The sequence below is a fragment of the Manis javanica genome, chromosome 2 (genome assembly GCF_040802235.1).
Source record: "Manis javanica isolate MJ-LG chromosome 2, MJ_LKY, whole genome shotgun sequence".
Classification (NCBI taxonomy): domain Eukaryota; kingdom Metazoa; phylum Chordata; class Mammalia; order Pholidota; family Manidae; genus Manis; species Manis javanica.
The window spans coordinates 145,443,087-145,458,655 of NC_133157.1; the positions used below are offsets into that span (position 1 = coordinate 145,443,087).

Consider the following 15,569-nt stretch of genomic DNA (forward strand, 5'->3'; position numbering starts at 1 on the left):
CAGTTGAGGATTTGGGGGAACTTGATGAAGGATTTAGGGGTGTGAACTTGTTAAAAGTGGTCTTAGAATGTTTGTCCCTGATGAGACATTAAGTCCCTTTTAGCATGCTAAAGTGATTATAAATGATTAGCACAATAAAATATGGGCTATGATGAGATGCTTTCCTTTTATCTGTGGAATATTAACTGACCTCATTGAAGAATGACTCTAGAGCTTAATGTTTATTTGATAGGGGGTTTCCTTGCATGTTGTTACACTGCTGACTGTAATTATCTTGCCTTGCTTTTTCTGGAGGCCCTCACCCTACTCTGACTACACCCATGGTCCCTGTCTCAGTACTATTATTGTGCAGTAGAAGTGAGGATTAGGATTGCAAATTATTCTCTTAATGGATTCTACCAGGGACACAAAGACTAGACTGATTTAATATTTTGAGCATTCCAGGCTGGTTTTCTCAGGTCACAAGTGAGGGGTGAGTGGTGGTGAGTCTTGTCGCACTGTCAAGAATGGCTGCAGAGCATCTCCACAGCACAGCATGAGCTAACGTGGGTGACTTGGGGCCTCTAGAGCGTGCATACCTCTCTTTACTCCCAACCAAAGGGAACCACAACATTTCTTTTTATTTCATATCCCAAATGGAAATACAGCAAAAGCTGGACAATAGTCTCCAAGTCCCGTCCTTCATGACTTTTGAAAAGAATACACCCAGTATAACTCCATGGGGAAAATATGTTTCCAGCCTGGGGCAAATTATCTTTGAAGCTCAAATTTCTCAAGGGAGAAATAGTGGGAGAAATCCATTTATTGCTTACAAGCAGTAGTCCACTTCTGCTCACCAGCATCTGTGTGAACAGGCTACAAAAAAGTGCCTCACCAAACACCTCTGTTCCAGATATACCCTCGCTCCCCCTACCCTTGTAATCAGCTGTTGATATGTACTACCTTTCTCCACCCCTTGGAAACACCTACTGATATGCAAATGCACTAAGGCCAGGCGAGACATTACAATTTTGTAATATTTCCAAAATCTCTAGCCTGGCCTTAGTGCATCTACATATCAACAGGAGTTCCTCAGGGTTGGAGAATGGCTTATCTCCATTATCAATGGGTAATTACCGGAGCGACTGCAGGGCCTTTTCTGAACCTGAGAGGTTTGGGGGAGTGTTGGTTTGCTTCTGTGGGAGCAGGAGAGAGACTGGCCTCAGACCGCATTTGTAAGCAATAAACGGGTTTTAAACTTAATTTCTCCCTTTGACTGATTTCAGTTTTAGAGGTATTTTGCCCCGGGATTTCCTCTCCCTGTACTTACACCCACACCCAGGCTTTAGGAAACCAAGGAGTACCTGGGGTCAGGTGTGATTGGGTTTGGAGCTCTTTCTTCTCACGGCAGTGCACCAAGTGCAAAAGACAAAGCAGGCTCCAGGGAGCAACCCGCCCGCCTGAGCCCTAGGACGTCTTCCCTGGGCCGGTAGGGTCACCCCGCGGAAAGCGTCGCGGGGCCGCGCCCACGCGACTCGCGTGGAACAGAAGTTCAGCAGCCGCCAATTGGGCGGCGGGAGAAGCCTGGCACTGTGACTTGGCGGGGAGAAGAGCGCGAGGGGGACGGGGGGTAGGGGGGCGCAGGATACCGACCCGTCGGAGCGCGGGAGCGCGGAGCGGACAGAGGGCGGTGCGGCTCTGTCTTGGCGCGCACGCGCTTCAGCCTGCGCCCGGTGGGGCGGGCCGGGACGCCACTCCCACGCCCTTGGGTTGGCCAGCGCCCCCTTTTCCTTCCGCTTCCGACACGCACTGTCAGTCGAGCTGGTTATGTGCGGCAATAACATGTCTGCTCCGCTTCCCGCCATCGTGCCCGCCGCCCACAAGGCCACCGCTGCGGTGAGTGGCGGCGGCCGAGCTCTGAGAGGCCCACTTGGCCCGCTGCCCGCGACTGGCCCTCGCGCGGGGTGGGCGTCGTAGGCCGGTTGGCGACCGGTGGGTGGGGACCGCTCTGCCTTGCCCGGCGAGAGGCGTCTACGCGGCCCGGGCTGCTGTATGGGGAGTGAGCTGAGATCGCAACCCTGGCCCAGAATCAACCCACACCGCAAAGCCCCGCCCTCGCGTCCCTGTCCTGCAATGCCGAGCTAGTGCGGCTCGCCGGACCCCCCTGGGACCCGGCTGTCTGGCCTCAACGTGGAGGGAAAGGCGCCCTAACTCGAGGTGGCCTCGTAATATATATCTGCCTTGTTTGTGGATGATGGAAGTCTTGAAGTCCGCCAGAAAATGAGTTTCTTTCCTTGCACTCTTGGCCTCAATTTTACAACTTTAATGTAGTGTCTTAAAAAATCAGAGGTGCTGTTTTTTAAGAAACTTGTGTATGAGAATCTCAAACTAACTTTTTGCCCCCGGAAGCCCCTTTTTGTGATGGAAAAGTTCTACAGTGTCTGAGAGACTTCCATGGTTTGACTTGAAAGAGACAAACTATTTTTCTAAGTATGTGATCATTTACACTTAACAGTGTCTAACTGGGAATTCTCTCATTGTTAAGACCCCACGTTAATTTTCCCAAGGAGAGAAGTTAAGTATTTTTGCCGTTTAAGAGAGGTCTCTGGAGGTTAATTAACTGGCTGAAGGTAGTGTTCTGCAATTTTGCTATCCACCTTAACCGAAGCTCCAGTGTGTTAATCCTGTGTGGGTTCATTTAGGCATTGCTTATTAATTTTGCCTCTTCTCCTCTAGGTGGTTTTCCTTCATGGATTGGGAGATACAGGGTAGGTACCATTATTAGTAACAGTGATGAAATGGGGTCATCCAACTCTGTTTACATGATCAAAGGTTTAATATTTAACAACTCTGAGAGTGTATTAAAAAAGATTGCTAAGTAATATTTCTTACAGTCCAGTGATAAGATACAATCTTTTCTTTTTTGAAAACTCCCAGAATTTTCCCCTCATCATCCTGAATTTGTCGTTTTTGAACTCCTGTTTCTGGAACATTATTAAACTGCACACTCCTCCCTGTTGACTTGCTGTGGGTATTGGATATTAGAGATGGGTGGAAGGTTTGTAGTCAGTGTCCAATTGAGAGCTTTCTAGAGGAATTAAAATTTCAGGGCAGGTTGAGAAGAACGAGTTGATTTTCATAAGAGAAATAGCAATGTGGGGTAAACAATGCTTTGAATGAGAGCTTAGATGTTCTCTTAGAAGAAAAAAATCAGAGGGCAGGGAATGCAACTCAAAAGACTTATTTGGAGGCTTATCAAAGACATTTTGTTGTACTAACTTTAGATAAATGATTTATCTTTCACTCAGGCTTTTTCTGTATTAAAAGTTTTTGTTTTGAATTTAAATCTGATTATCTGTTTGAAATATAGAGAAAAACTACTGTAACAAAATCATTGATCTAAAGTTTCAGATTGGGAGGAAAACTGAAGATAGATAAATTATGATAGAGACAAACTATTAAATCTTGTTTACAAGGAGGTGTTGAGCTAGATTATTTCTTAAAAGTGCTTCCTAATATTCTTTATGCCTACTAAGTAGATGTACATGATACATAGATTCCTCATGAAAAAAGGGTTTGGTGGCCATACTTTGTATGCTGTTACAGAAAGTATAGAACTCTTTTTGGCATCAGGTAGTTTTATGAAAATAACTCTTAATTTTACTATTTATTTAACTAAACAGATGTTTAGAGAAGCTTTGTTTTACAACCAAAAGCTGTAAAGCTTTTGCTGAAAGCCAGGGAGGAACTTGCTACCCTATAAGTTTCCAAATAAAGAGAATTTCTAGGCCTGAAGAATCAGTCTGAAAGAAAAAGACTTCAGTGTAGGAAGGTTCTCTGTGGACCCCAATTTAGCCAGATTACATAGACTGAAGTTAAGAGTGATGAACATGTGAGATCTAAATATATCAAGAGCATCCATAACATCTTGACTTAAGAAGCAAATTTATATAAAAAATCACAAATTTCCCAGTTCTGAAAATATTTTGTGAGACAGCACTGAAGAAAAGCTGACTCTGGATTAGTGCCATGAATATGTAATGAAACTCAGAACCAACCAGTCTGACAAGTGGCAGTTTAATGTTTAAAATACTTTTGGAGAACTAAAGTACATTTGTCAGGTTAACTTTCTGGATAATGGGGATTAAGCAATTGAGTTTGTTACTATAATAATGGGCATGTTTTGTTCCTCTTTTGGTTAAGATTCTTTTTCACAGAACCAACCAAGCTGTGCTGTCTGGTACCTTAGCTCTTGTAGTCTGTCTTTATAGATTCCTCATGAAAAAAGGGTTTGGTGGCCAATTAAAATTGGGAGACCCTGTATAATTCCTTATTTGCTCAATTCTAATATGTCATTTTTCCCACAGTTTTATGTTCTGAGATTGGTACTCATCTTAATACATGTGTTTTCTCTTGGTGGTGGTTTTTTTTTCCCCCTCAGAAGTGTTTTTTACAGTGGTGCCTCTTAGATTATACCTTAGTGACTAGGAAATATAACGTGGTATGTTCTTCTCCTGAGGACTTACAGCATATGCACTAGCATGTTTAAAGTGCTGGAAAGTTCTGCAGTAAAAAAACATCTGACTCCTAAAGTGTTCCTATTCATAACATGTATAATAAATGTGAAATTAGTATTCAAAGAAATACTTTGTAGACCATATTGTATTGCAAGAGATCAGCTTTCCTTTCAAAATAAAAATAGCTTTCGTTAGGATTATGAAAATGTTACATTTGTGTTATAAAAGAGTTCAAGATGCAGATATGCTTGAGAAGAGAATGAAAATTAGTTGAAATTGTATGACCCAGAGATACATGTTTATGTTTGATAGCATTTAAAAAAAGTTTTAGTTTGAAGTGTTTTCAAATTTATGGAAAGAGTTGTAAGAATAATAGTTTCCTAAATACATTTTACCCAGATGTACTTATCTCTACCAAATGTTACTCTGTTTGGTAATCCCTTTGAAAATAAATTGCAGATGCCTGATTCCTTATTTCCAAACACCTCAGCATGTGTTTCCTAAGAGCAAGGAGAGTCTCTTATGCAACCACAGAGGAGTTGACAAATTCAGGAAATATAGCACTCATTTTAATATTATCTAAGAAAAAAAATCCTGCTATTTCCAACACCATGTATGGACCTAGAGGGTATTATACTAAGTGAAATAAGCCAGGTGGAGAAAGACAAATGCCGTATGATTTCACTTAGTTGTGGACTCTAAAAACAAAACAAAACAAAATGAACAAAATAGCAGTTCTAGGACTTTTTCCTTGTGACTTTTTCCTTCAAGACCTGAGTAAAGAACTTTGTGGAGAACACAAATGATTGTATTTTTATGCATTTGTCTGTATGGGTCTTGTGTGTACAGGTTGAAATGAGTCCTTCAGACTCTTGATAAGCCTGTGCTTAACAAAAAATACTTAGTTTTTTTCAGTCCTAATTTATTTTTATGCAGCTGAGCATTACCCTCAGGCTGGTTTTTTGAGTGTGAGAGGACAGGTGCTAAAGGTGTAGGGCCACTGAGGGCAGCTCTGTTGGGTGATGACCATGCACTTTATAACTTTTGTACACTTAGACATTGTAGAGAGGTCTTTTGGAAATGTGGGCTGAGACTTGAGTTCAGCTAGGAGAGACAGGTAAGCACAGCAACTTAACGATTACCCAATAGACAATAGAAACAGCAACTTTTTGAGGAACAGTTTAGTCAGAGGGGGCAGCAACAGAGCGTTTAGTGCCCAGGATGAGAGATTCCATTCTGGCGAGGGCCAGGATCCATGGCATGCAGGTGTTCATTAGTCAGAGGGTACTCGTCATATGCGGAGGTGGAGAGGATCTGGAGGTCTGGCTGGGCTTTCTACTGATACATTTCTTTGTCTGGAGTATGGGCTCTTCTCACTCTGGAATGATGGACCCACAGAGTGATGCCTGTAACTTTGAGGGCAGTAGGAATAGTTAGAATAACAATGTGAGGCTCAGTCTATTGAGGTTTGAGGGAGTTTCTTTTTCAATTTTTGACTCAGACTTAGTCCTTAACCTGGAAGGAATATACTGGGGTCCCTAAGGAGATCAGGGCTCTGTGGTATATTGTTGCAGCTTATTTAGGGTGGCTCTTAAGGCTTGGAGCTGTTACTCTCTTACTTCCTATCTGGCATAGGTTCCCTGGGAGGCTTCCTAGACATGGGGAACGGTGTCTATACACTAATTCAAAAGGGGAAAAGCCTTGAGTCCCAGGTGTGCAGTGAGCATGTAGGAGAGCCAGGAGCAGTAGGTCTGGCCACGCGAGGCCAGTTTCTTGGCAAAACTTAGTTAGGGTTCCTTCGAGGGTGTGATTTATTCGCTCTACTTTCCTTGAACTTTGTGGCCTGTATGCACTGTGGAGTTTCCAGGTAATGTTGAGAGATTTAGTTCAAATCTGTACTGCATCTGCTACAAAGGCAGGTTAGTATTGCTTTTTGAGGAGGGCTTCTAGTGCACTTTTTCTTAGGTCGGTGAGCTGATGGTATTTGCTGACTAGATGCTTTCCGGTTGCAGTTGGGACAAAGATGTATCTGTCAGGCAGCAACCATCTTTTTTGTTGTTGTTGTTGTTAGGGTGGCTACTTCAGCCATGGCCCAGTCTCTCTCTTTTTCAGTATACTTGGGTGGAGGGGCCTCCACTGGGGGCGTTAGGGCCATGGTGAAGGAAGGAGCTTTATCTGTTTTTATTGGCCACTTTTTTAGCTGCCTTATCCGCCAGCTGCTTCCCCTGTGTTATAGGGTTGTGGTGTTTTTTTTTGGTGTTCTTTGCAATGCAGAATTGCTACTTTTTCTGAGAGCCAGACAGCCTTGAGGAGTTATAGTATTGTGCCAGCTGAGAGTTGGAGAGGAATCGGTGTCCCTGTGTGTTTAAGAGGGACACAACAGTATGGGGGACTTTGACATTTACTTTTTTGTCTCAGAGTAAGTTTATCTGCTTTTTTAATGAATAGAACTGTGGTTGCCAGTGTCCTGAGGCAGGGTGGCCATCCTGCCTCAATTGGGCTTAATTTTTTTTTTTCTGACAGGTATGCAACCGGCTGCTGCCAGGGCCTAACAGTTTATGTGAGAACTTTGAGGGTTACTTTTTTTTCATGTATGAAGAGACTGAAGGGCTTTTTTTATATTTGGCAGGCCTAGGACTGGTGTCTGTTCTGAAGCAGCCTTTATTTCCAGGAAGGTGGCTCTTGCTTCTTCTGTCTAGACAGGGGGTCCTCAGTATGGCCCCCACAAGGAGGCTGTAGAGGGGTTTTGCCATTGCCGAGAATCCGGGAATCCAGATTTTGCAGAACCCAGAGGTCCCCAGGAACTTTCGTGTGCCTTTTTTCATCTGGAGCTGGGCTAAGGAGATAATGACCTTTTTCTTCTTCAACCTTAGTGCCCTTTTTCCCTGGGTGAGGAGGAAGTGCAAGTACCGGACATGCTGCTGGCATATTTGTGCCCTTTTTTAATTCTGAGTCTGACAGGAGTTGCAGGAGGGCTTTTGTGCCTAATGCACAATTTTCCTGGGTGTCACTGCCAAGGAAGAGATCATCTATATACTGCAGGAGGGCGCAACTCATGGCTTCCTTTGGAAAGCTGGCAAGGTCTGAGGCCTGTGCCTCTCCAAAGAGAGTGGGTGAGTTCTTGAACCCTTTGGAAGCCATGTCCATGTTAACTGCATCTGCTGCCCCATATCTGGTTCAGTCTATTTGAAGGCAAACAAGAGCTGGCTTTGGGGGGCCAGCTGGAGGCAGAAAAAGACATCTTTTAAGTCTAGGCAAGTGAACCATTTGGCAGACTCTGGGATCTGGCTGAGGAGGGTATACAGATTTGGGACCAGCGGGTGTACAGAAACAGTCACTCTGTTAATGGCTCGCAGGTCTTGAACAGGCTGGTGCATCCACTTGGTTCAAAGATTACTCGGGCTCCGAGCTTTGAGAGTATATTTTGGCTGAAGAGGGTAACGGGGCACTCGGGCAGGTAGAGAAACTTATGTCAGGCTTTGGGGCTTTTAAGTTCACATTGGCGGGCTTGGCAAAAGTGTTGCTGGACTGCTTATGTTCCAGTGGCTCCGAGAATAGCTGCAGTCTTTTTATTGAAGGGGGCTACAGGGAAGGAGACCACAGAGTGTTCTGCCCCTATGTCAACCATAAAAGTCTTCTGTTGTCCCCCCACTTTCATTTTGACCATGAACTCATGGGGGCCAAGCGTGAGAGGGCCCAGTCCTTGTCAATCTGAGGCTGTTGCTGCCAGACTAATGAGCCTTTCCCTGTGAGGATCCTCCCAGCAGTGACTGGGCTTCGGGGCTTTGCCTTGGTCGGGGCATTTGTTCTTCCAATGCCCCTTCTTTTCACAGTAAGCACACTGGTCCCCCTGGCTAGGGGCGTCCTAGGCTTCCCCTGTCTTGGCAGCCAGCTTTTCTCTGCCTTTTGGTCATCTCTCTTTATTTTAGGGCAGCTGCCAGGAAGCTGGCCTTTTTCTTCATTTTTCTTTCAGCCTCTCTGTCAGCCTGAACTTCTCTGTTTAGATATACATTGTTGGCAATTTTAATCAGTTGAGTGATATTTATCCCAGCAAAGCCTTTAAGATTTGGAGCTTTCGTGTGAGGTCTGGGGCAGCTTGAGCTACGAGTGAGGTGTTGACCATCTGCTGGCTTCCTGGTGACTCAGGATTGAAGGGGGTGTAGATATGATAAGCATCACACAGTCTTTCATAATAATCCTCAGGATACTCTCCTGGTTGTTGAGTGACTGAAGATACTTTGGTCATGTTTATAGGCTTTTTGGACCTGGTTTTGATCCCCTGGAGGAGGGCATCTTGATATCGGAGGATCTGGTGCTGCCCCTCAGGGGTGGTGAAGTCCCACTTGGGGTGCTCCTCAGGGACAGTGATTTCAGCCCATTCATGCCAGTCAAGGACCCCGGCTGCCTCCTCTCTTCCATTGTGAACAGGGTGTAGAGAAGTTGTTGGCAGTCTTTCTAGGTTGGCTGATGGGTTTTGAAGAGGGATTCCCTTAGATCAATGAAGGCTTGCGGCTTCTCTGAGTACGATGGGGTGTTGTGTTTCCAATTGAGGAGGTCAGTCATGGAAAAGGGTTGGTAGTAAAGCATGGACCGGCCTGGCTGGGTGGTCCCGTCCTCATCACGCCTCTCAGGTTCCCGTGTCTTTCACACTGGCATCTAGAGGTTGCCTGCTCCCTGCCGAGGGTGCAGTCTGGCTGCTGGTCCAGGGGAGAGTGGGTCCACTCGTTCTGGAGTTGGCAGGGAGGCTAATGGCAGCAAGGTGTCTGGGACTGGGAGCTGGGTGCTGATGGTCTTGGGGGCACATAAGGTGGGGGGGCAATATTAGCTCTTCCTCCGGGTCACCAGCAAAAATTTGCGGAGGCTCAGGCTTCTGCTGATTCTTTGCAGGCTTCTTTGTTGAGGCAACTAAGACCCTACCCTGTCCCTGCCTGTTGCAAGCGAACTGCACCCAAGGGGGAAGAGTCTGGGCAACTTCTAACCAGGAGTTAAAATATGGGAACTGATTAGGATGACCTGGATCTCTAGGGACAACCCGCCAGACTCAGCGAATTGTTGGGACATCTAGGGTTCCTTCTGGAGGCCGCTCTACACTAAAGGTGGGCAATAAAGATTCACACAGGGCTTTCAACCTGCTGGGAGTTAATTTTACTCTGTAGTCTTCTGAAAATCCCTTCCTGAAATTCTTGATCATAGTGTCAAGGACTGTGGGTTTACTGTGCCCTGACCCCATGACGTGTCCATTGAAGGTGCCGTGACACAGACAAGGGAGGGGTGCCTCCTCTAGAGAGGAGACCAGTCAAATGCCCGTCCGTTAGCACTCCTCGCGGAGACTTTGGTCAGCCTTGACTAATGTGCACCCGTATAAGTCCTGGGCCAGGTCAGGAGAACCTGAATCACTGATATGCCGTGATGGCTGACTGCGAATGTGGCAAAGGGCCCACTCATTCCATAGCACAGGCCATGGAATCACAGATTCAGTGCAGACTGAATGACTTCAGCTGCCCTGCACACTCACTCACACACTCAGATCAGAGTTTAAACATTCCCCCTGGGAATGTCTACCTGTGAGACTTCTTAAGAAGTCTCCAGGAGGTGACCAGGCTCCCCTTCCACCCCATGGCTGGGACTGGCTGGGTCAGGTGCCCCGGGGCATTACCAGATTCAACATCAGAATCAGGTCCTCACCTGCCAAGCCTCCTTGAGTCCAGCGGAAACAGCAGAGGGGGGCTGGCTCAGGGCGACCAGGTGTGAGACTGCCGAAGGATCAGGCAGGGTGGGCCTTCTCTGTTGCTATCTCCTGTTCCATCACCATGCTGCTGTTGCCCCAAACTGGTGGCAACAATGGGCCAGTGTGGTTGGGTTTCCCGGTCAGGGAACCAAATGTTACGGAAAATATTGTTACGGAAAATACTGGAAAACCTGGACTGGATCACTGATGGAAGAACTAAGCAGCACTCAGAGGTCTTGGAGTGTCGAGGTTTTATTTCACACCGGCAGGCTCAGAGAGAAGTAACCTCCCAAGGTCTGAGCCCCGAGCACAAGCAAGGGGAGCAATTTATATTATTTTGATATGTGGCATTTTGGCATGCGCAGGGTAAAAGAGCCTGGAGGAGGAGAGGAGGGAGCTGGGAGTGCTTTACCAACTGGAGGAAAAAAGCAGTTTGCCGACCTTGACGGCTGTGTTGAATTCCTTATCACTCAGACTGTATAAATTGTACATCAAATTTTCACCCAGCATTTTTAGCATCCATTGATGATTCTTGCTTGAATCAATTATTGTTTGAGGTGATGTTCTAACACTCTCACTCCTTTTATGTTTATTAGTTTGCCCCCTCCCTTTATTTAGTATGGACTTACAGATTTATTTAATGGGTTATATCCCATCATTGTTATGTTTTACATTTTTAAACTTCTTTTAAAATACCTCCAAAATGTATATAAAAGTTACAGAAATAGTATTTAGTGCTTCTTACCAGGCATTTGATTTGTAAATGTCATCTCCCATTTTGTGGGCTATCTTTTCTTGATAGTGTTTGTTAAAGCAGAACAGCTTTTCATCCTGATGAGTTTCAGTTTATCTTTTTTCTTTGGTTGCTTGTGCTTTTGGTGCTACATCTAAGAAATCATCCAATTCAAGTTCATGAAGATTTACATCTTTTTTCTTCTAAGTGTTTTATACATTAAGTTACATTTAGGTTTTTGATCCATTTTGCCTTAATTTTTACATGTGATGTAAAGGGCCCATCTTTATTCTTTTCATGTGAATGAATTTAATACCAGTGAACTGTACACTTAAAATTGTGCACTAATGTTATAATGGCATAACCAGGTGCTGACAACCACCATTATACTTCCTATCTTTTCTGATTTTGATTATTCTAAGTACATTATGTAAGTGAAATCATACAAACAGTATTTATCTTTTTGTGACTAGTTTATTTCACTTAATGTGACATCTTCACTGTCCATCTGTGTTGTAGTGTATTGCATAATTTCCTTTTTAAAGGAGGGGAATATTCCATTGTATGTATATACTATATTTTGCTTATTCATTCATCTGTCAGTGGATATTTGGATTGCTTCCACATTTTAGCTCATGTGAATAATGCTACTATGACTGGGGGTGTAGAAATTCTCTTTAAGAACCTGTTTTCAGTTTTGGGTGCGTATATGCCAAGAAGTGAAATTGCTGGATCATATAGTAATTGTATTTTTAATTTTTGAGGACTCACTGTTTTCTTACATTCTCACCAGTATTGCACCATGGTTCTGATCACTCCACATCCTTGTCAACATTTGATGCTGTTTTCTTAATAGTAGCCAACCTAATAGATCTGATACTGTATCTCATTGTAAGTTTGATTTGCATTTCCCTAATGATTGGTAATGTTGAGCATCTTCTCATGTTTCTTGGTTGCTATTAAATTTTTTTGAAGAAATGTCTGTTGAAGTCCTTTGTCCATCTTTGAAACAGAGTGGTTTTTTACTGTTGAGTTTTAGGTCTCTATATGTTCTAGATACTAATCCCTTATCGGATGTTGCAAATATTCTCTTCCATTCTGTGGGTTGTCTTTTTACCCTGTTAATAGTGGCTTTGATGAATGAAATCTTTGAATTTTCAAGTCCAGTTTGTCAACTTTTTCTTTTGTTGCCTATGCCTTTGATGTCATATCCAAGAAGCTGTCAAGCTTTTGTCTTATGCTTTGTTCTAAGGATTTTATTGTTTGAGGTTTTCTGTTTAGGTCCTTGATCTATTTTGAGTCAATTTTTGTACATTGTTCTTAGGGAAAGGTCTAATTCATTTTTTTTGCATGTGGATATCTAGTTTTCACAGCATCATTTGTTAAAAAAGACTATCCTTTCCCCAGGGAATAGTTTTGGCACCCTTGTCAAAACTCATTTGACCATATCTGCAAGATTTACTTCAGTTTTCCCTTTTCTAATGCATTGGTCTGTATATTTGTTTTTATGCCAATACCAATCTGTTTTGATTACTATAGCTTTGTAGTAAGTTTTGAAATCAGGAAGTGTGAGTCTTCCAGTTTTATTCTTTTTTTTCCAAGATTGTTTTGGCTATTCAGGATCTTTTGACATTCCATAAGAATTTTAGGATGGATTTTCTATTGAGATTTTGATAGGGATTGCATTGAACATGTAGATTGCTATTGGTAGTATTGACATTTTAACAATATTAGGTCTTCTAGTCAATAAACATGGGATGTTTTTCCATTTATTTATGTCTTATTTAATTTCAGTTATGTTTTATAGTTTCCATTGTACATGTCTCTCACCTCTATAGTTAATTCCTAATTTTTTAATTCTTTGTGATGCCATTGTAAGTGGAATTGTTTTTTAAATTTCCTTTTCAAATTGTTCATTGTATATAGTAATATAACTGATTTTTGTGTTGACATTGTATTCTATTTTGTTGAACTCATTTATTAGTTCTAACACTTTGTGGAATCTTCAGAGTATTTCTGAAGTTATATAATCATATAAGATCATATTATCTTGAGCAGAGATAATCTTCTTTCCAATTTAGATGGCTTTTATTTATTTTCCTTGCCTAATTGCTCTGGCTAGAATGTCCAGTACTATGTTAAATAGAAGTGGTAAAAGTGTATACCCTTGTTTTGTTCCTAATCTTAAAGGAAAAGCATTCAGCCTTTCACCATTAACTGTGGTGTTTGCTATGTTTTTTTCATATATGGCTTTTATTATATTGAGGTAGTTTCCTTCTTGTCTGTTTTATTGAGTGTTTATCATGAAAGGGTGTTGATTTGTGCTTTTGGGTTATATTTTTCTTTATCAGTTGAGATTAAAAAGTGGTGTTTTTCCCTTCATTCTGTCAATATAGTATATTGCAGAGATCAGTTTTCTTATGTTGAACCATCCTTGCATTCTATGAATAAATCCCACCTGTTCATGGTATATAATCCTAGTAATATGCTGCTGAATTCTCTTGGCCTGTATTTTGTTGTGGATTTTGCTTCCATGTTAATAAGACATACTGGTCTATAGTTTTCTTGTAGTTCTTTGCCTGGCTTTGATATCACGGTATTGCTGGTCTCATAGCATGAATTAGAAAATGGTACTACCTCTCAGCTTTTTTGGAAAAGTTTCAGAAGCATTGGTATTGGTTCTTCCTTAGTTGTTTGGTAGAATTCACTAGTGAAGCCAGATCCAGGGCTTTTCTTTTTGGGAAGATTTTGATTACTGATTATACCTCCTTAGTAGATACAGGTCTATTCAGATTTTCTATTTCTTTGTGATTTAGTCTTGGTAGGTTTTGTGTTTATAGGAGTTTATCCATTTCATATAGGTTATCTAGTTTGCATACCATCATTCATTTTTTAATTGGATTATTTGTTTTTTGGTGTAGAGATGTATGAGTTCTTCACATATTTGGGACATTAACCCCTTATCAGATATATCATTTGCAAACATCTTCTCCCATTCAGTAGGTTGCCTTTTCATTTTTATGGTTTCCTTCACTGTACAAAAATCTTTTTGGTTTGGTGTAGACCCAATGTTTATTTTTTGCATTTGTTGCCCTTGCTTGAAGAGATAAATCCACGAGTTTACTGCCTGTGTGTTCTTTTAGGAAATTTATGGTTTCAGATCTTGCATTCAAATCTTTAATCCACTTTGAGTTTATTTTGTATACCATGTAAGTGGTCCAATTTCATTCCTTTGCATTGTTTTGCTTGAGATAAGTTTGGAAGGATCTGATAAGGCAGAAATAAGGGTGCACACAATAATATATTACAGGAAGAAATGTTTATTGCAAAGAGTTAAAATAAATAAGCAGATAGATGGAAAATGAAAGTAAGAATAAAAACTTCACCAGACCAAGCAGGCAGCATCTGAGTTGCACCAGCTGGGTGGCCCCTGATTATAGCCTCTCTGGAGCCTCAGTGGGATAATGATCCCAGGCAGTGCATCCACAGGTGAGGCTTTGGGGCATTCCCCTAGAGTTCCCACTTTATACTCTTGTACAAGCATCTTAAGCCTCATTCATTATGATTTCCTTCATGTGACCTTGTGAAATAATTGACTTCCAATGTTCTGTAAATTATAAAGCCTATGGATATATATATATGAAAAAATGTATCTCACAGTTTTCAGAGTATGGGTCTTTCACCTCCTTGGTTAAATACCTAGGTACTTTATTCTTTTTGATGCAGTTGTAAATGGGATTGCTTTTTAAATTTCTCTTTCTGCTAGCTCTTTATTAGTATATAGAAATGCAATAGATCTCTGTATATTAATTTTGTATCCTGCAGCATTATTGTTCTCATTTATTAGTTCTAATAATTTATTAGCTGTATCTTTAGAATTTTCTATATATAGCATTATATCTGCAAATAGTGACAGTTTTATTCTTCCTTACCAATATGGATGCCTTTATTTTTCATGTCTGATTGTTGTGGCTAGAATTTCCAGTACTATGTTGAATAAGACTAGTGAGAGTGAACACCCTCATCTTGTTCCTATTAGAGAAAAAGCTTTTAGCTTTTCACCATTGAGTATGTTTAATTATACGTTTGTCTTGTATGCCTTTATTATGTTGATGTAGCCTCTATGTTCCCTCTATACGCACTTCATTGAGAATTTTTATCATGAATGAATGTTGAATTTTGTCAAGTGCTTTGTCTGCATCTATTCAGATGATCATATGATTTTTATCATTCTTTTTGTTAATGTGGTTTATCACATTGATTTTCTTATATTGAGCCATCCTTGTATGACCTGGGATAAATCTCACTTGATTATGATGATCTATCCTTTTAATGTATTGTTGAATTTGGTTTCCTAGTATTTTGTTGACAACTTTTGCATACATGTTTATCATATAACTTTTTTTTTTGGTACTGTCTTTGGTTTTGGTATCGGCGTAATGCTGACTGCATAGAATGAATTTGGAAGCATTCTTTCCTCTTCAGTTTTTTTGGAATAGTTTAAGAAGGATGGGTATTAACTCTAAATATTTGGTAGGATTCACTGATGAAGCCACATGGTTATGGACTTTTTGTTTGTCGGGAAGATTTTTATTACAGATTTAATTTCATT

At 41.7% G+C, this 15,569-nt stretch overlaps 1 protein-coding gene across 1 annotated transcript in view; it reads left to right on the forward strand.

Annotated features, from left to right (window-relative positions):
• The first annotated feature begins 1,752 nt into the window (after positions 1–1,752).
• LYPLA1 (lysophospholipase 1) overlaps positions 1,753–15,569 on the forward strand; it is a 29,865-nt gene continuing 16,048 nt past the window's right edge. Inside the window, exons 1-2 of the mRNA XM_017669549.3 lie at positions 1,753–1,875; positions 2,716–2,747. Coding sequence (XP_017525038.1) covers positions 1,807–1,875; positions 2,716–2,747 — 101 coding nt within the window. The 5' untranslated portion in view covers positions 1,753–1,806. The remainder of the gene's footprint in view (positions 1,876–2,715; positions 2,748–15,569) is intronic.